Raw genomic sequence first — 21,058 nt, forward strand, 5'->3', positions numbered from 1 at the left:
TCTTATGTGGGGAGACGAGTAGAAGTAGAAAGGGGTATAAAGATAAACTCCAGAGAGCGAGAGAATAAACTGAGAACGGGATGACTATACATGCTGCAAGGTGAGGTCTTCTAACTTCTCAGAGATATCAAGTATCTGTGTAATCATTACATCTCTATTTTATGTTTTACATTTGTGTCTCCTAAAGGATTATTTCGGCACCTGGTCTGATGGATTTCTATAAGAAGATTATTTGAAATATATATATTTTTAAATTCCATCTCAATTGCAGAGTGGCGTCAGGGTCGAGGACAGCGCATGATCCTGCAGGATGAGGACATCACCACAAAGATCGAAGGTGACTGGAAGAGACTGAACATGCTGTCCCATTATCAGGTACGCTTTTAGCGGTATACAGAAAAATGCAGCTGGATCCTGTATTAAACTCATTATTGTGTTCCAGTGATTTAATAGTTACGAACGTTTGCTTTGTGTTTGTCGATGGTGTGGACGCCCATGTACACGTGAAAATCAAAGTTTTACACCACATTGCACAGAGAATGGTGTCAGCTGAAACTTTGAACCTTATAATTTCGGGCTTGCAGTTAATACAGTACAGAAATTCACATTACAAGGTGTAATTAAAGTTCCACGACTACACCCATTAAAAAAAGAAATGCTGTAATTAAATAAAAAATGGCAGATCTTTGTTTATAGATAGCCTCTTGGGGCAGCAAAGCACTGCTTTTAATGTAGTTGCTGTTTTTAGATCGCCTTCTTACCCACATGTACTTGTGGGTTTGTTCTACGTGCTGCGTCTCCACAGCGTGTAAAGACAGCAGTTCTTAACTTAAATACCATTTTGAGCAAGAGCACAAAATTACAAGGAGCATAATGTGATGAGTATGCTGGTTCTGATGCTGTAGCACCTAAAGACGTCAGTCCTTTCTCTCAAACACTTCCTCCTCATGGACAAACCCATGCTGCACATGTGAATGCCAAACAATATCAAGCATGCTCCTGTATCCTATCCTGAGCTATCCTTTTTTTGAGGTCAAAATTAAAATCGGGTAGTTTTATTATTTATTTATTTCATATTTTTATGGGCTAAGTCACAAAGTTTTGAAATTGCAAAAACTTTAAAGAAAGTTAGAAAAGTTTTTGTTGCATTTCAGCAGCAAACCTCAAATGTATCACTTCACATTTTTTTAGAAGAAAATTTGATAGTGAGCACAAGCACCTGGCATTTAGTATTGCATACAATCTGTCTCCCTTTCTTTACTACACATCATCTCACTATCTGTGGCTGCTTTTGCAACTCATCTTCTCCTTTTCCTTAAGCTGACTAGATAATTCAGAGTTCACTTATTGCAGTTATCTATCAAGTACTTGACAGATAAGGACATCCCCTTATACACCACATGTTATCTGCCTGGCTCACAAGGTGAGGCAAGGAACTTGCCAACAGCACAGTGACACTTAGGAGTAATCCCCTGTGTGGAGTGGGCTTCAGGTGTGCTGCCTCCGGGGATCATCTTGTTTTTGACTTTGATTAATGTTGGCGTGGACACACATCACTGGTCAGAGACCGTCAAACGAAGACAAATGCACAAAATACAAAGATGTGTCACTCATTAAATACATCGGTGCATTTACACAGAGACTTTGACACGAATCGGCAGGTGTTTTGTGCCACATGACTCATAACTGCACATCCAGTCACATGGAAGGAGTTTGGATGGGGAAACAGGCCTGTATTGTCAATAAGGTGTTAATAATTCAAGCAGTTGAGCAAGTAGCGACTGTGCCCTCCAAGTGCAGTTTACGTGGTGCCTAAATTAAATGTCAACAGGCTGTGAGTATGAAGCGTGGGTGGAATGGATTAGGGAGCTGATTCAAATTGGAGATAAGATAATGAAGACAGAAGTTAATTCATTTTTTCAGGCTGGGGAATAAGGGCACCTTATCCTTGACAGACCGAGAGAGGGAGAAAAAAAAAACATGGCATCGTCTGTGAAATTGTCAGGAGGCTAAACAGAGCTAGAAAGGGAGGGGACATCACAAACACATTCAAGCTTCAGTCAAGGGCATCTGCAGTCCCATATTTAGCATTTCTAATCTTCTGTTACTGACTTCATTTCTTTGAAATGATCTGATTTGAAATCCGTAGATCGTTGTGAGTGAGATCAAATCCATTGATGCCCTCTATTGATTGATGCCATCTTAAAGAACCCAGATGTGCAGCTATATTTTGCCATTTCCTTCAGACATTTTCCATCAGTATTGTTTGTCCAATCTGAAGCTAATATGGCCAACCAGACACACTGAATAGAATCATGTGCTGTTCTTTATTACACTAATCAGCTTTGATCTGCCACTAGCCAAACTCCCCCCCGCACTTGGTTGTACTGTCACAGTTTGCATCGCAAACTAAGTGGAAACTTCTCATTCGGGAAAACGTCACATGGTAGCTACAAGCAAAAGAAAAGAAGAAATGGCATTTTCCATATCTGATCTTTCAGGCCCATAATGAGACATTTCTCTCCGCCTCCTCTCTTTCAGGAAAGTGTGCTCTGTTTTCTGCCTTTATTCTCCAAATGTTATTTCCCCAAATGCCACTCCTTCTTTTTCACATTCTATTATGTTCCACTGCGCTCTGCTTATTTCATATGGGTTCGACATATAAGAGCAGTGATCAGGGAGGAGATCTGCCCTGTGGGCCTCATACAGACAGTGATATAAACATATTATGCATAAGGAGCAGATTGAGTGAAAGGGTGAAATAACAATGCAATCTTAATAACGCCCCGGACCTCACACACATACACATGGGCTGAAGTCCCCACCCCCTCGGTTGCATCCACCCACACGGTGATAAAGATCACTTCAATTAACCCGGGCTTAGCCTGCAGCCTGGGTAGTCATTTTATGTAGAATAGAGGCATTATGTGCGTGTGTGTGTGTGTGTACTGGTGGGAGAGGCTGCATTCCAGTTTCATTAATTGAATCCTATTTGGCAGACTGGGGAAGGAGGAGCATGCAATTGACTGATTCATTCATTCATTTCCACACACTTCACATCTTCATATACATGCTCTCAAACACACACACACAAACACGACACCCTAGAGGAAAGGTATTATTGAATAGAGACTTTGTGACATCCTCTCTCACACAGGCCTGCACAATGCTCTGCAAAACTCTCCCTCCCACTGTCAGTCATCATATGTATGTGTGGGCAAAGCAAAACACATAAGGGTAATAAGATATTCTCTGTTTATTCACCCGAAACAAGAATAGATGGAAGGAAATACAGAAAGTGACACCTACGCAGTGATATGTTTTTTTTTCCTATTCTTAGTGGCTGTGTCAGAAATGTGTACAAATGGGGAAAGAAATACCACAGAAAATTGCTATTGTTTTGAAGAGAGATTTACATTATATTTGTGTTTCAGGTACCTGATAATGCAGTAATGGCCTTGGTTCCCAAGCAAGTTACAGCCTACAACTCTGTAAATAACTCCACCGTGTCCCGAACTTCTGCAAGTAAATATGGTAAGCCGGCCTCTTTCTGTACCATAAGTTTCAGTTATCAGAGAGCCACTTTCTTAGCTGGACCGAGTTTGCTTTAGAAACTATATGTATTTTGTTTTTTTTTAATGTATTCATAACTCAGTAAAAGAAATATCTTAGGAATTAATGCTTGGTAATGAAAATGAAAATTATTAGCAAAACTATACGTATAAATTTATTTGAAATAAAACAATCCACTCAAGGAATAAAAATATTGCATTTGTCCATTTTGTTTAATAATCCGGTGTTGTTAGAGTAACTCACTGACCCTGCAGCAGTGGATGGTATCACTTGAGGACCCTGCATGTCAGCAGTGGTGGACCAGAAATACAAGATTTCTAAAATATGAAGAGACAAAAACGCACTCTTTCCTCAGTTGTTCCGGCCTCTTGAGAATCCAAAGTGGCTCCTCTTATCCTTCCATGTGTTTTTTCCTGTGTGCCTTCTACACGTCTCCTTGAACCTGAAAAACCATCAAGTTTGTTGATGATCAAAGGGCTAAGCCTCACTGGTCACAAACACTTCAGACACTTCAAATGTGGTCCCACGTTATTAGCATTGTCTCATCTCCATATGGTCTCACCTCATCTCTCCAGCTCTAAATTAGACCAGATAGGGCAAGGTGAGTGGTGCAACAGAAGAGGGAGAGAAGGAGAAGGAGGATGCCAGGAATACCCCCCCTCCATACACACCCCACTATATATATATCTATATATAGATATATCTATATATATCTATATATAGATATATATATATCTATATATCTATATCTATATCTATCTATATCTATATATCTATCTATATATCTATCTATATATATATCTATCTATATATATATCTATCTATATAGATATATATATCTATCTATATATATATATATATCTATCTATATAGATAGATATATATATATATATATATATATATATATATATATATATCTATATAGATATATATATATATATCTATATAGATATATATATATATATATATATAGATATATATATATATATATATATATATATATATATGGAGATATAGATATATAGATATAGATAGATATAGATAGATATATAGATATATAGATATAGATATAGAGATATAGATATATAGATATATATATATATAGAGATATCTATATATATATAGATATCTCTATATATATATAGATATCTCTATATATAGAGATATCTATATATATAGGTGCGGTGACTCCCAAGCTAGGCGAGTGGCTCCAGCAGATCCCGGGAACAACATCGGAGATCTCTGTCCAGAAGAGCGCAGTCCTGGGAACAGCTAAGATACTGCGCAGGACCCTCAAGCTCCCAGGCCTCTGGTAGAGGACCCGAGCTTGAAGGATAAACCGCCCGCAGGGGCGTGCTGGGTGTTTTTTATATAGATATATCTATATATATAGAGATATCTATATATATAGAGATATCTATATATATAGATATATCTATATATATAGAGATATCTCTATATATATATATAGAGATATATCTATATATATATATAGAGATATATCTATATATATATAGAGATATATCTATATATATAGAGATATATCTATATATATATAGAGATATCTATATATATAGATATCTCTATATATATATAGATATATCTATATATATAGATATATCTATATATATAGATATATCTATATATATAGATATATAGAGATATCTATATATAGATATATATATATAGATATATATATATATAGAGATAGATAGATAGATATAGATATATATAGAGATAGATAGATAGATATAGATATATATATATAGATATATTTTTTTTTAAATTTATTTTTAAAGGGACTGACTTCAAATGCAAGTGTGATGCACTTCACAACTAGTGTGGTACTTGAGAGTGACTTTGAACTCTCCCTGAGTACAATAGCCAAATAGTGAAGAAATAGACAAGGGTGAATTTAATAGAGCTGCTGAAGAGCAGCAGCAGGAGGAGGAAGAGGAGTGGGGCTGGTGAGAAAGTTGTGGAAAAAAGTTCAAAGATTCAGACAAACATTCTCTATAACATGTTGAGTTGGAGAATGAAAGGAGAAACCTTTGTGTTTGATCTTTGATGTAATGTTCCCATCAAAAAACCACAAGAAGGGAAACACGGGAAATATAACAGCGCGTGCGGAACTGGATCAGAATAGAATAAAAAGAAAGAGAAACTCTCTCTCCTGTGTATCACTCACTACGCATCACCCTCAGCTCTCCAACTTCTTGAATAAATAATTACCACAAAATGAGCACACTGTTCTGCCATACCACAAGGGCAAAGCTAACAATTCAAAGCACCACATTTTGTGTCGCGCTTGTCCTGCATATAGTGTATGTGGTTTGTTAACCTTGTAACAAAGCTACAGTCAAATAACGCTCAGTGAAGTGCCCTATAGGAGACGCAGGCGTTTGAATTTTTTTAGTTGATCATACTGCGATCAAATATGAGTAGTCAATACACAGACACATAAAAACACACACACTTTGTATCTGTTGTCTCCAGCTGTCCCTTATTTTCCCGCAGACTCTCTTCTCCATACACTCCTCCTGCTTCTCTCTCTGGACAGATTGATTTCTGTCACGGTGAAAATCACTCTTTTTTTTTTCTTTTTACACTCCTCTCCAAACCGCACCCACTGATCAATTTTTTTTTTCACACTGTGTAAACATTCATTGAGCCATGTGTTTGGAAATGTCATCGCCGCTCCAGCCATTGGGTGGGCCATACATATTTCATCTCGTCTGACACCTGTTCGATTTTGTGTCAGGTGGCAATGCTATGTCTTGTCACTTGGAGAAGAAGCCATGAAAAATTAACCATGCAGACTTTCTGAAAGTTTCATATCCAATCTCACACACCTGTAAATTGGAAACCTCAGACCAAGAAACTACATTCTGTTGCTGACATGCAGGTTATAGTTTTCTTTGCCTTTTTGGTTGCATTTTCCTTTTTTTTATTGTGTTTGTGCTGCCTGTGACTGATTCTTTCTTTTTTCCTTTTCACTAGTTTGATTTAGCTTTAATCTGTCTTCTGTGACTATCTGAACAACAAAACAAAACGTTTTTAATGATTTTTATAAAAGAAAATTAACACTTATCTGACTCTGTGTTTTGCATAAATTAGCAGCATTTCATAAACTGAAGCATGTTGTTTCTCACAGAAAACATGATCAAGTACACTGGAAGCCCCGACAGCCTTCGTACCCGTACTCCTATGATCACCCCCGACCTGGAGAGTGGGGTGAAGGTTTGGCACTTGGTTAAGAACCACGAGCACGGAGACCAGAAAGAGGGCGACCGTGGGAGCAAGATGGTCTCTGAGATCTACCTGACAAGACTTCTGGCCACCAAGGTTAGCAATCTATGTTTAGGAGAGACACTAATCTGTGAGGACCTACTGTGCTAACCTCTAGGTCCATATTTTTGTTCTTAGTCTCTACTAGAGTAGCTTTGCATGAATCACTGGCCAAATAATCATTATTTATATTATATTGGGCTTTGGTGCAGCCCATCCTTTTATCCACTGTTTTTAAAAAAAAGATGTTTTAACTTCCTTTTAAGTTATCTTTATTCTGATTAGCTGCCCCTCACAAACAAAGACTGAACAGCTGGTGGGTGGGGTACAGTGCTCACAGACAGAGCTGCGTTTCTGTAATGACCACATTAGGGATATCCTCTCTCATTAACTCAAATAAACTTTCCCTATGTTTAATTTGAAGAGAAAAATCAGAAAAGCATAATAGGTCTCCTTTATCTAGCAACTTGCTCAATTTAGCCAATACTACGCGCACAATTTATATGATCAAACCAGACAAAATAAAGTTATCCAACTCAGCAGTAGCATCTTTAACCGAAGCAGTTCAGCAGGTGAAAGGCTAAAAGGTCACTCCATCTTTTACCCCGTGTTATAATAACGAATAAAATCCCTCGCTGTATTTAAATATTCATGTTTACTTTGGATGAGTCATCTCAGTGGAAAAGATTATTCAAATGTATTCCTCTATCCCCTCAGGTGAGAACGAGAAAATTGATATTTCTGTTTGTTTTTCTTTTTTCATTACTGTTGCATTGATGCAGCAGCATATCAAAAAGGGTAAAGAAGAAAAGACCGATGAAACCAGTGAAGGTTTTTCTGTTATAAAAAAAAAAAAAAAATTATCAGGCAAATATAGAAATGACTATAAAATTGGTCTCTTTGAATGCGTCTTGCGACAATGGCCCCTAAGAAGGAAAAAAAAATACAGTTAATTTGGTTTGGAGGAAAATGTGACTTTGATCCAACAGCTGAATGCAAATGAACAATCCACTCTTAAAGCACCTTGTCCCTCTTCCCCCCAACACCAATACACCCTTTCTATCAGACTCACACAGCCATATGGGGAGGGTAAAAGAAAGTGGGAGGCTGTGAGCTGAAAATTTTTAGGATGTGTTTTTTTTTAAAATTCACCAGCACTTCCACTTTTCATCTTCTGAATGTCTTTGTTTAGCTGTTAACACAGAGAACATAAACCGAGTTCAATATATGCAATATAAATGAAAAGTGTCAGGAGTCTAAAGTGGAGTGTCTCAAACACACCGGTAGCACATCCATTAAACAGGCACAGAGGGAAGAAGCAGGATGATCATCCTTTATGGAACATGTTGGCTAATGAGCAGGAACATGGAACTAATTTGGTTGTGCCAATTCCAACTTGTCTTTGAAATAGTACATCTAGATAATAGGCAAACAAATCCTCTTTTTTTGCCGCTGCTGTTTTTGTCTTTATGAAAGCGTGTTTGCTTTCCGGTGAACAACAGCCTCTACAACCACAAAAGCATTTACAGCAATAAGAAACCCTTTCCAGTTATATTTATTTATCTCGATCTAAGCTCAAAATCTAAACACAAATGATTTAAACTAATGATACGCTGCTCGTTCTGTTGTTCATATTGATACCGAACACATCATTAAGATATTTGCAATGTAGGGTGGAAAAAGTTTATGCTTAACATTAAAACAGTACACGTTATCATCCCATCTACCAATCCCACTATAGATCTGCAAAACAGAATCTCATTTTTTATTATCAGGAATTGTTGATTTGCATTTAGCTGGGCAGATTAAACAAGTTATCTCAGGGAGTTAAGATACTTATCTGTCCACAGTTAGACAAATTGGCTATAATTTGAGGCGATTTAGCCTGCAAGTGGGCACCCAGCTAAGATGAATTCACAGTGGAGTAATAGACGAGAAACCCAGAGTAACAGCTATAAGCTTAAAGGATTTATTGTAGCTGTTAAACAGAAGTTTAACGTACACATACCACGGTCGCTCTGCTGAAAAGATTACCAAAGAGTACCTTAATGCTCTACCGTGCTACACTGGAAGGTGTTTAGGAGCTATGGCTGAATTGTGCAGGATCAATGTAGGGCACTACAAACACTGCAGAAAACAAAATTACATATCAGCTTGACATCATCCCAGTACTGAGCATAGTAATCATCATAATTTTGGTGGGGTTTTTGGGGTTTCTTCGCTTCCTCTGCACCTGGACAGCTTGCCATGATCTGGAGGAAGACTTATTCCCAAGTTTAGCATGGCAACTCATAGGCCCATCCAAAGGTCTTATAGTAGAATCTCGCACATTTACATAATACCATACAACTTGAAACACTGATGTCTGCCTTTTTGAGTAGATATATCACCGTGGCTGTCTAATAGATTTATTCAGTCATTGTTATTGGACTGTCTTTATCTTGCAATATAAAGCACCTTGGGGGAACTATTTCGCCCTATATAAATACAATTGAATTGACAAAGACAAAGGTTAGTATGTGATTATTTACCATATTTCGTTTGTCTCTACCTTGACTTGGAATACTACACTTAATGTACATTCTGTACATTCACTAGCATACAATGCTACTACTGCACATTCACATAATGTTCTTCCTCTCTCCCCCCCTTTTTTGCACAAGTTGAGGAGCGTGTCAGGTTACATTTCAATGTGTGTTATACCTGCATAACTATGCATGTGACGAATAAAGAATCTTGAACTAGTGATACCACATACTTATAGTCAGTACACTTAAAGTTGCAGTCAGTTGTTTTTTGAGGTCATTTAATACTAAATACTAAAAAAAATAATATTTTGCTCATACTTATACATTGATTAGTGGGTAATTACCTTCCATCCATCCATCTTCTTCTACTTATCCGCGGCCGTGTCGCAGGGGCAGCAGCCTAAGCAGAGAAGCCCAGACCTCCCTCTCCCCAGCCACCTCCTCCAGCTTGTCTGGGGGAACACCAAGGAGTTCCTGGGCCAGCTGAGAGATATAATCTCTCCGGGGTGTCCTGGGTCTGATCTGGGCCTCCTCCCGGTGGGACATGCCCGTAACACCTCAACCAGGAGGCGCCCAGGAGGCATCCTTGTCAGATGCCTGAACCACCTCAACTGGCTCCTTTCGATGTGGAGGAGCAGCGGCTCTACTTGAGCCCCTCCTGGATACCTAAACTTCTCACCCTGTCTCTAAGGGAGAGGCCAGCCAGCCTTCAGAGGAAGCTGATTTCCGCCGCTTCTGTATCTGCGATCTCATTCTTTCAGTCACTACCCACAGCTCGTGACCATAGGTGAGGGTAGGGATGCAGATCGACCTGTAAATGGAGCGCTTTGCTTTTATACTCAGCTCTCTTTTCACCACCGGTACAGCGTCTGCATCACTGCAGCTACAGCAGCGACTGCACCGTCTGTCAATCTCCCGCTCCCTTCTCTGGATGATGTAGTTGGCTTCATCGGGTGATGGCCTCCAGCTCGCTCTGGAACGGTTCGCAGCCGAGTGTGAAGCGGTGGGAATGAGAATCAGCACCTGCAAATCTGAGGCCATGGCCCTCAGCTGGAAACGGGTGGAGTGCCCACTCCGGGCGAGAGACAAGTTCCTGCCCCAAGTGGAGGACTTTAAGTATCTCGGGGTCTTGTTCACGAGTGTGTACTTGCATCTTCCAAAACGTATTTTCACAAACTTCATGAATGAATTCATTAAGAATACATACAAGCAGACGCTGGTTTGTTGAAGATGAACAGCTGATTAAAAGCTAACGTAATGCCACCTTTAAGGCCATGCTTATGTCCTAAAAATAACACCATTGTTCTGATAAACCAATTAAGTAGATTCCCACATCATATGAGACCAAAGTGCCCAAGTTCAACAATGTTAGCGCCACTTTGAAGAAAGTTTGACTAACACTGGCTGACTCATCAACTCCTTACACAGAGTTAATAGATATACACATCAGGAGAGGGAAACACTTGCTGACAGCATACACTCACTACAGTTAAACAGTGACCAGAGTTGTTAGTCCTACAGCGGCCACCGTAGCACCGCAGGATTATGCAGTAGAACTGGGAGGTGTATGAAAACGGGTGACTAAAAATCTGCAATCTGCTGACATTTAGTGGTGAGATTCTACACACCGGAAAACCAACAAGTCTGGTGATCAGTTAACAGGGAAAGAGAGGTGCAATAGTGACTGTGAAGTGCAGGGCATATGAAAGAAATTAATAAACAAACTACAGATCCCAGAATGGGATGAGGCAGGAAAAACAAAGCAGCTATCGTCATGACACATACTGTATAGTTCTCCACACACCTTCACACATGCACACGTCGCCTCTCAGCCTCTGTGAGTCGCTCCATTTTCCTGCCATTATCTCGTTCCTGAGTGCAGGAAGGTGGCTTCTGACTACGGACAGCGCATCGTCTTTCCAGATGGATTTTTTGAGAAATAACCAGTTTATCTTGGCTGGCCATCTCTCTTGCTGAGAAATGATTGGGCAGACAGGCAGTGTAATTGACTGCGTTTGGCTTTCACCTTACCAATAAATACCTCTCCTTGGCAACGCCACTCACATCTCTCATATTAGCTCCATCAGTGACACTCTTGAGTGTGGGTACAGGACGTGTTCACGTGTGTGGACTGGTGCAGGGAAGGATTGCATTTTCCCTCCACTTGTACACTTGAGAGTGTGTGTGTGCGCGCCTGTCTCAGCCTCCCTGTTTCATTGCTATCCCCAACGTCGCTTTCCTTGCATTTCAATGCGGAGGCAGATGGCATCAAAACATCCAGATGACACATTGTGTTTAGAGTGCAGTCTAATGACAGGGTAGATGGTCGTGGGGGGGTTATGTTGGCAGTTTCAGCTCCACCAGGGACCAAGAGAACCCTGTGATGATGACAGTGTTGATAGTGGTGCACCCCTTGAGATCGAGGATGACGTAAAATGTCACAGCCTAAGCACTAGTAGGCACATACACAGATTTCACTGTCTCTGCACACATGTACCCGATAGGCCTTCCCTTAGCAACTAGGAAGGCACGTGGGCTTGATATAGAGATGTGATACCGTCTGCATAGAAAAATGGTAAGCTGCCGGGAATGTGGGCCACATTAGAATTATAGCCATGATTGTCGAACTAACAGGATTCCCTCCTCCCATTCTCCCCTTCTATCTCTCCTGACTCTGTGATTTGGTCACCCGCTCCACCCAAATTGGATTTTTATTTGCCAATGCCTGTACACACCTCATCTGCCACACTCAATGGCCTCTTCTTCTGATAGGAAACTTGTGTGGTTTCATTTCCATCTCTGGCTCTCGCCTTTTTCCCGTGCATCCCATCAGCTCATTCTTTACAAGAGGATTAGATTCTCTCACTCTCTGTCTCTCTTCTCCTCCTCCTTCTTAAAGTCACCAACATTAAATCAAATTAGGGTCAATGGTGCAGTGTGGGAGCTAATCCGGCAGCACAAAGAGGCTTAGGAGATGCGCCTCCTGTTCCTAGATATTATTAAAAGTCAGCTGTGAAATAACAATTTCCCCCATCAAAGCTGCAAGCAGATTTAAGGGCAGGGTCTGTGAGATATGAGTCAGACACATAAACATCGGCGCTGGGAGAGAAAGTGTCGTGCACTGCACAACTCAAACTGACACAGAAACAAATATACATATTAATGGCATTTCTGCTACTGTTAGTGAAGTTTTGAAAAATGAGAGAATGACTGAATCTTTGTAACTCTCCTCTCCTTGCTCTGTAGGGTACGCTACAGAAGTTTGTGGATGACCTGTTTGAGACCATCTTTAGCACAGCCCATCGAGGCAGCGCTCTGCCACTGGCCATCAAATATATGTTTGACTTCCTGGATGAGCAGGCCGACAAACACAACATCCATGACCCGCATGTCCGACACACATGGAAGAGCAACTGGTGAGTATCTGAATCTAAATATGCTGTGGGTGCTGATATGGAAATATGCATACACACCAAGTAATTGGTGTCAAGCGCACAGAATGGGAATGTTTAAGACTCCTTAAACAGTTATTTGGATCATTGATGGGCATTTTGATTTTTAAAAGTACTACAGGCACTCTGGCATTGCCTGGGTATTGCCCTGTCAGAGCCAAGTTTCACAATACGCCTCTTCCTTTCCTAATATCCATTAACCACAGGGGTGTGTAATCTTCATTAAAGCCAACCACAAGGGGCTAATCCAATTGGCTGCCAAGACTCTCCATCTATTATCATGGATAACTGGGCCAAAAAAAAAAATTCCTGTCACTGTGGAATTCTCTAAAGTGACAGATGTTCACTCCCGGGTGCAGAAGTACACCTCTAAATTAATATCTGCTGATTAATTTATACCATATTGACCTGTGAGTCCACCTTAAAAGGTTGGCTGGGGTTAAATAACTGACAGTGCCCTGGAATGGGGTGAGCAGAGGAATGAAAAGGTGAAGAAAAGGAAGTGAACACAGTGGGAGTTAAATGCACACTAATATCTCATTAGCCTCATAGCCTCTGCCAAGATCCCAGCATGCATCACTCAACCCAAGGCCCAGGAGAACCACAGATATTGGAGGAAAAATTTATGTGTATCGAGGGACGAATAGACATAAAGGAATGGGTAGGGAGAGGCTGAAGGAAAATATTATTTACTTTATCTTATGAGCCTAATTTTAGGGTTTTTCTCTGTGTTACCGGGCCAGTCACAGTGTGTGTTAAGTGTTCTGAGAAGTCGACGTGCTTCTCCCCATTAGACTTTCACTGTAGGGCTATAAATAAAGCACAATTTATCATAGCACAGCCTGAGAAAAAGCCACTGAGACTGAGCACAGTTTGTGCTGATGCCACCACAAATACCTTCTCAGTGTGGAACGTGCGTATGATTGTGCCCTTAAGCACCTCCCCGCGCGTGCATATGCATAACCTCATGACCTCATCTTAAAAGACTGCAATCTTGGCTTCAACAGAAGCCTTCGTTTTGTCTCATGGTAGAAAATAATAATGTCAGTGTCCCTTCCAAGCTGAGCCCCCATCCCATTAAACCTGTCAGTTCCACAGTTATTGTACACGCCATTAACTTCAACTGCAGCAGGAGCCCCTATATTCTACTACTACCCCCACCTTGAGGGTTCCCTTCCTTCTGTGTCCCCTGATATAACCTAACTTATGTTAGATCCTTCAGCCTTATACCATTGTCATATCATGCCAGTGTATTTGTTGCTATAGCTTACCAGTCAACCGTTGTTTTTTTTATTAGACGAATGTTTAGAAGTTTGCGAAATCTATACTGAAATCAGATTGTGAACCACTATTTTCCCCCATTCAGTGAGAAAATTTTCATAATTTTTCTAAAATAAAAGCAGACAGTTGCTTTGGCATGATTAATGCTGACCACGTTTCCATACACCCTAAAGACCTGAAAGTGACCTTAATGTATCGCTGAACTTTTATAGTCCAAGTCCTTTATATCAAAGCAAGACTATCAAAAAGAAAAAAAAATACTATGCCTTTCTATACCTCTATGATGCTGCTACACTACATTTTAAAATGTGCATTGAGCAGTGTGCAAAGTGCACAGTGCTAAATATGAGTGTAAATGACCACCAAGATATATTCAGATCAAACCAAACTGCAAAAGGCATGTTGTAAACACTATAAAACCTAATTATCATTTGTCCTGCACATCTTAACGGCTGAAATAGCCTTTAGATATGTAGATATTAGTTCTTCAAGCATTTTCTTGTGCTTGACTGTCAACAGAGATGCATAGTAACTTTGCCTATGCCTATGACGTGGTTGGTGGCACACCTTGCAGAATCACGACAGATGATTAAGGCAAATGTACTAGGTGTGGACAGTTTAACAGTTTAAACTTCTTTTTCAGCAGTTTTACTTCTTTTTGAAATAAACTGTATTTTCATGGTGCAAAGTTAAATTTAGTTAAACTGTTAGTTTTGTATGTATTGTGTGACAGAGTTGTAACATGTTTTGTATGTGTGTACAGTCAGTATGTGCGTACATGAGTCACTGGCTCCCAGAGCATCTCCAGATGGTATCTTTTGGATTAGTGGCAGTGTGTTAGTGTCCGCTCTCATCCTCACTCCTCTGTATTTGGTCCGCGTGTGTCCGTCTATATGCGCTGCATTTTGGGATGGAACAGACAGAATTTTAATTATTGTGCAAAACTGCCACATACACCCCTCTTTTCTGCCATCATACTGCAACGGAATCCTACTCAGATTGCTTACTACTACCACTGTGGCAGACCTAAGTATAAGGTGCCAATCACAGGAATAAAATAGCACAGTTTTGCTTACTTAGGCCCTGACTGGAACCAAACTCAGTCAGGTCACCTTTATAAAGCTGTTAATTCCAAATTTAGCTGTTGTACATCACAACATCTGTGATTCTTTTCCTGCCAATGGTAAGCTAATTCATTAGGCCCATTCCACAAAATGGGCAGAACCATCCTAAAATTGCAGATGCAAAGGGCTGCATGAGGTGGTTTTCAGGGACCACAAGGGGGACTTAGCTGTTTGCAGGTGTTGTTAGGTACCAGTGTTAAAGTGTGGATGCATTCAAAAAATAAGAGAAAAGCAACTAGTTAGAATCACATTTGTTCTGGTCACATTTTGCCTTTAGAACAGAAATAATTCTCCTATTTACATCTGCCCAGTTTTGGTAAAGATGCTGTCTAAACTGTTGCTTATTTTGCTTGCTTAATTATACAGTTTTGTTTTTTAAACTATATCACACCCTTTTATCGGTTTGAAATGACTGCACTTTCAAGTGATGAATCAGTGGGCCCTTTTCTTACTCTGCCAGCATAAAATCTTTAGGATATGAGATGCCCTTGATCTTGGCAGCTGATATTTAACCTAATCCCTAACCAAAAGGACCGATCATGACCATCATTCAGATTCCTAAAGCTACTCAGCAGGAGTAAACTCAGATTTGCCTATTTTCAATGGATAAGGCATACTTATTATGGTGGTAATTTTGCACACACAAAATTGTGCAAAATCTCATCATCTTAGAATCCATTGCCCCATTGAAACGCCAGCTTGTCAACAATCAAGACAGCACAGCAGCCGTGTTAATATTCCTTTGATCCCTGCACCTAATCCCACTAGATTTTTTGCTTAGATTAATTTTGAAGTCATAATGCTGAGTCTTTCCTCATTCTGAGTTTAAATCCTCTTTTGTTACATTACAGCTGAATATCTTTGTGGGTGGTTGTACTAGAATAAATGCTCAGTGGATTGTTGAGGAACATTGGCGGTACTTTAAATGAATGTGTTTCAGGTTTTGTTTTTGGTTTTTTTTTACATTTTATACTCTTTTTCTCCTACACGCAGAAACTTCTGTGTAGCGTAGACTGCAGCAGTGTCTGTTGATTTTTGTCACATCAGCTAAAAGCGCAGAGCCCAGAGAAAAGTAAAGATACAGAGATCCAAGTAACACTCAGCTTTTTCTTAATACCACCTGAGCCCCTTTCACAGCAATACACAGATAAAGCTGGCCCTATATCTAGTCATTTTGGCAGAAACAAGCCCTGCAAATAAACAGACTTGTGTATTTTTATTATTCCTGACAGGCACAAAATAGGACCCACTTGCACAAAAAAGGCAATATGAACTGTGTCACTGCGCGGCCCCCAGCGAGGACCCCTGGACACTGCGAGGAAAAAAATGAGAGCCAGCCACCACCTGGTTTTAAAGATAAAGGCTTTATTGAATTGAGCACACACATCAAATAGAGCACATCAGCAACAGCAGGGCCTGTGTACTAGCTTTGCAAAGTGAATGAATCCTCGTCCCTTCTGGCGAATAATATGTTCATGCCTATTGACTAGCTGGCTGTAGCAAATTTGAAAACGGCATTTAGGGACTTAATCTCAGAGCAGCTCAACCGGACATAGGCTGTTGTTTTACTTCACACTCTTTGTTCGCCCATTTGAATGGCTATTCAAGCATTCTGTCACCGAGACAGAACTGAACAATCACTGCAAAACTCTTTTTTTTTTTTTCCCCCACAGGAAGCCTAACAGACTACATTAGTTAGCATGACTCAGTTTTAGATTTTATTAAGAGACTACCTTTATTTATTTATTTTACAGGTGAAAGGAATTATATTAAAGAATTTCATATTGTTGTGTCCAGAATTGGAAATATCAAGATTGGGAAAATTAAAAGGAATTTAAAGAAAACAGCAACAAACAATTATTTATCAGGGAATGAAAAGTTAAAGTGCAAAAGCTGCATGAGTTTGAGTTTGATACTAAACTACTTTTTGTTCTCTTTTCCCTCTCTGACAGCCTACCTCTGCGTTTCTGGGTGAATGTGATTAAAAACCCCCAGTTTGTGTTTGACATCCATAAGAGCAGCATCACAGACGCCTGTCTGTCTGTGGTGGCCCAGACTTTCATGGACTCCTGCTCCACCTCAGAGCACCGCCTTGGGAAAGACTCACCCTCCAACAAGCTGCTTTATGCCAAGGACATCCCCAGCTACAAGAGCTGGGTGGAGAGGTAAGCTGTCAAGAAAAGCGCATGTGCATACACACCAATTACTGGATAGATGAAGAGAGAAAGAACCATCAGAAAACCTGCATTAAGCGTGTTTCATTCCAGCACACACAATGCGACTGTAGCAATGTGATCTATGAGCTGTGAAACCCAATCCAAATTACAATGCAGTGGGAATAGATGGGAGTGCCCAGGGCATAAGATCTACAGGACATAGGAGCCAGTGTGTGTGAGTAGAGGGGAGAGAAAAAAAAAATCAAGGGAAGCATTTTTGAGAGTTGCAGGCAGCAGAAGCCGGTAATTTGTTAAAATGGAAGTTTTATTAAATTTATTTGTCAGCAGGGGAGGCAAAGAGGTCCTGAATAAAAGATGGGGTACTGTGAAGTGGTTCCGAGTATTTATGTGGCTGTAGCGTTGTTGCAAAGCAAGCCTCAGGATGAGAATATATGTGCAGTGCTTGAATGGGTGGAACCAAATGAGGGGATTCAGGCTCGGGATTGTGTGGCTCTCTCTGGTCTCCTATAAGCGATGCATAAAAAAAGATATGCGTGGACAGAATAGAGCAGCTGCTACTGTGAGGGGAAAATGCTGGTTGCATGTTTTGTTTTTTAATAACTGCATATAAACAGGGAATGCCTGGTATCACAGAATGGCGTCAGTGTATTTTGTACTTTTACAAATGATTCTTTCAAATCAGTGATTACTGCAAAGTGAAACTGTCTTAATCTTTTTTAAAGAGCCACACTAATGGTCAAAAGTGGATCTTATGCCGTTTCACTTTACTGTCCAAAGTGCCACAGCAAGGGATTTACAGGTCAGAAAGAAACTGATCACTGTAGAGGTTCAGACGAGATATCCTACTGTTCTCTGTCTCCCTCCTCCTCTATCTTGGTTAGAAAGAGAGGACGCTGCTTTAGCTGGTTAGCAGGCCAGTGGATATCTCCATCCCTTGAAATCAGTGTGTCTCGCTCAGTACTACCCTGCTGAGACTTTGCTTGAAACACCACTTCAGCCACTAATAAATTACATAAGACAACAACTGCATTCAGCACTTCCATGCTATGCAGCTGGGCAGAGCCACGATATCCCAAAGCTTTTTACTTGCTACAATATGTTGATGTTATTAAAAAGGTGTTGTGAAGTGAAGCAGACCCGTGAGCTCCTGCCACCTGCTCTGAATTTGATGTGGGAGTTGAAGGTCTCCAGACAATGACAAATCCATCACACCTGTCATTACATTATTTGTATACAAGACTGCTTGCATATAAATCTATACCTTTAAAAGTATGGAATACGTGTGGTGGTTTTTCCTTTAACGGCTTTTAAACTTCAGTAGTAAACGTTACTGTAGAGACATCGGCACTTGCAACAAACTGGATGTTAAATTGGTAAAGCAGTATTTTTATTTCACTTCTGCAAATAATTGACCAACTAATTACCGGTATTTAAAGATTTCAATGAATTAAATTTAAAAAGTTCGTGGTGAAGAAGAATTCCAAAATGGGGTTGATCTCATTAGAAATATACTCACATTTTCCACCTAACACGACAACACTAGTAATGAAAGTGATCGCTGCAAAAGATATTTTGCAACAGCAAAAATGCAAACACTGCAGCAGTCTTTAATCCGCATAATTGTCACACATCAGTTCAGTTTGAGGCTTTCACAATTTCATATTGTGACAGGTTATTTCACATTTCAACAAAGAAACTACTGAACAGCTAGCTTACTTAGTAAAAAGTAACCTAACTGTAGTGGCTGGGCCTACAGCTATCTTGTGATTTATACAATGAAGACTTTAATTTTGCTTTCCATACATACCACCTCCCCTTTATTGCTTATGCTTGCTTTAGTGAATGTTATGAGCTTGTTGAGTCTATTCTCATGTTCATGACACTAACAGGGCCCAGGTCAGAGCTCTAGCTTTCAGTACTGTGCAGTGTCAATACAGCTATGACCTCTGTGAGTAACACCCACCTGCCTTCTCCTTTGCTCTGTTAGCTCTGACAACTTGTTTCCTGGCAAATATCATCACACGCACTCCCAGAATTATCCATCCATACAACGGGCCTGTCCCCAAGTGGCTGTAGCTCCAGGAATTTAATATGTAAATAAGCAGCTTTAATCAACACAGTTGATATGGGCAACACAGCTGCTGCTGACAGTGACTGATTGCCTTTAGCTCAGTGCGGCGTGTGTGAGTATACTGTATGCTGCTGCAGTGTTCCATTTTAAAACATGAGGCCTCTCTGCATCTACAGGTTCCATTTAGGTCACTTTACTATGAAACGTGCTTTTCGTCTCTATGCTCCACGCATTAGTCAGGCATTCATAAACGATGAACTCCGAAGTAAACATCTGTGTAAAAATACATAACTGGGCATATTCTGCTTTCAAAATCATTTAGCACTTTTCCTTTTAGCATCTTTTTTTTTTTTTTTGCTGCTGTAAACACACCTTAATGCTTGTATTGTTCCTCCTGCCCTCTCTTCACAGATACTACTCAGACATTAACAAGATGCCAGCGATCAGTGACCAAGACATGAATGCCTACCTGGCAGAGCAGTCGCGGATGCACATGAATGAGTTCAACACCATGAGCTCTCTCAGCGAGATCTACTCCTATGTGGGGAAATACACTGAGGAGGTACGTAATGCTGGGACCTATTACACCTTTGGGCAACACATCAGTGCTGTCGCTAACTAAGGGGGTACTTATAAGAGGCAAATCGTACCACGCCCAGGCATTTAACCCCCAAAAGTCATGAAAAGTCAATGAAAGAACAGATAGTGTATTAAAATGTGGGAAGTAAAAGGGACTACCTGAAGCCAAGAACAGTGAGTGTAGGCCAGCTGGGTACAGTGGGACAGTCAAGCTCAAGCACTCCCCAAATCCAAGCCAGTATATCAATAGCTACAATCAATTTCTATAGTAACACAAATAGTAATTTGCTGGATTTTTAAAGTCCTGTTATGTTGAGTGCTTTTAGTAATAGCGTTGTGTGTCTTTTTCACGGTCACGCCGGCAGATTGTGTGCGCACTGGAGCAGGACGATGCAGCCAGGAAACAGAGGCTGGCCTTTAAGCTGGAGCAGGTGGTGGCCTTCATGAGTCTGGAGAGCTGAGAACCGCACTTCCCAGGGTGCACTGGGAAGAGACCCCGTCAGAAACCGAGCTGTGCCTGAGCGAAGACCTGTCCCCATCTTTTTTCATCATGTGACTTCCTCCCTCAGCCTTTCAGAGATGAATTCTTCCTCTAACTTTTTTTCTGCTTCCTGTTTTTGTTTTTTGTTGTTGTTGTTTTTTTCTTCCCATTCACTCTGCTGCATAGACTAGTTTACCTGAAGTTATGCGAGGGGTGGCCCGGAGCTGAGGTTGGCGTTTCCCACAGTGCAATGTGGGGGATCCCTCAGCTTCACCACAGAGAAGCTTCAAGGGGTGATTGCTTGAAAGCTGGCCATATTGGCAATGTGTCGATCCCCCCTGTTGGAAGGAAAGAGGGGAAAAACATTTTTATGTTGCCTTCAAGAATTTACACCGATAGGTAATTCTTTAAAAACCACAATGTTGGGTGTCCATTTTGTTGAGAACTTTTCAGAATAGGATAGTTAAAATAAAACCATCTCTAGAGTTCAGTTTATTGTAGTTC

General features: G+C 40.4%; 1 protein-coding gene across 1 annotated transcript in view; it reads left to right on the top strand.

Annotated features, from left to right (window-relative positions):
• Positions 1-20,594, top strand: part of plxna4 (plexin A4) — a 265,266-nt gene extending 244,672 nt beyond the window's left edge. Inside the window, exons 26-32 of the mRNA XM_085375902.1 lie at positions 272-375; positions 3,435-3,534; positions 6,728-6,918; positions 12,636-12,805; positions 17,199-17,411; positions 19,906-20,056; positions 20,439-20,594. Of these exons, the coding sequence (XP_085232028.1) occupies positions 272-375; positions 3,435-3,534; positions 6,728-6,918; positions 12,636-12,805; positions 17,199-17,411; positions 19,906-20,056; positions 20,439-20,534 (1,025 nt within the window). The 3' untranslated portion in view covers positions 20,535-20,594. The remainder of the gene's footprint in view (positions 1-271; positions 376-3,434; positions 3,535-6,727; positions 6,919-12,635; positions 12,806-17,198; positions 17,412-19,905; positions 20,057-20,438) is intronic.
• The last annotated feature ends 464 nt before the right edge of the window (positions 20,595-21,058 follow it).

The sequence above is a fragment of the Diplotaxodon limnothrissa genome, linkage group LG17 (assembly GCF_057381915.1).
Source record: "Diplotaxodon limnothrissa isolate DT_005_m linkage group LG17, D_limnothrissa_male_GT1.1, whole genome shotgun sequence".
Lineage (NCBI taxonomy): Eukaryota > Metazoa > Chordata > Actinopteri > Cichliformes > Cichlidae > Diplotaxodon > Diplotaxodon limnothrissa.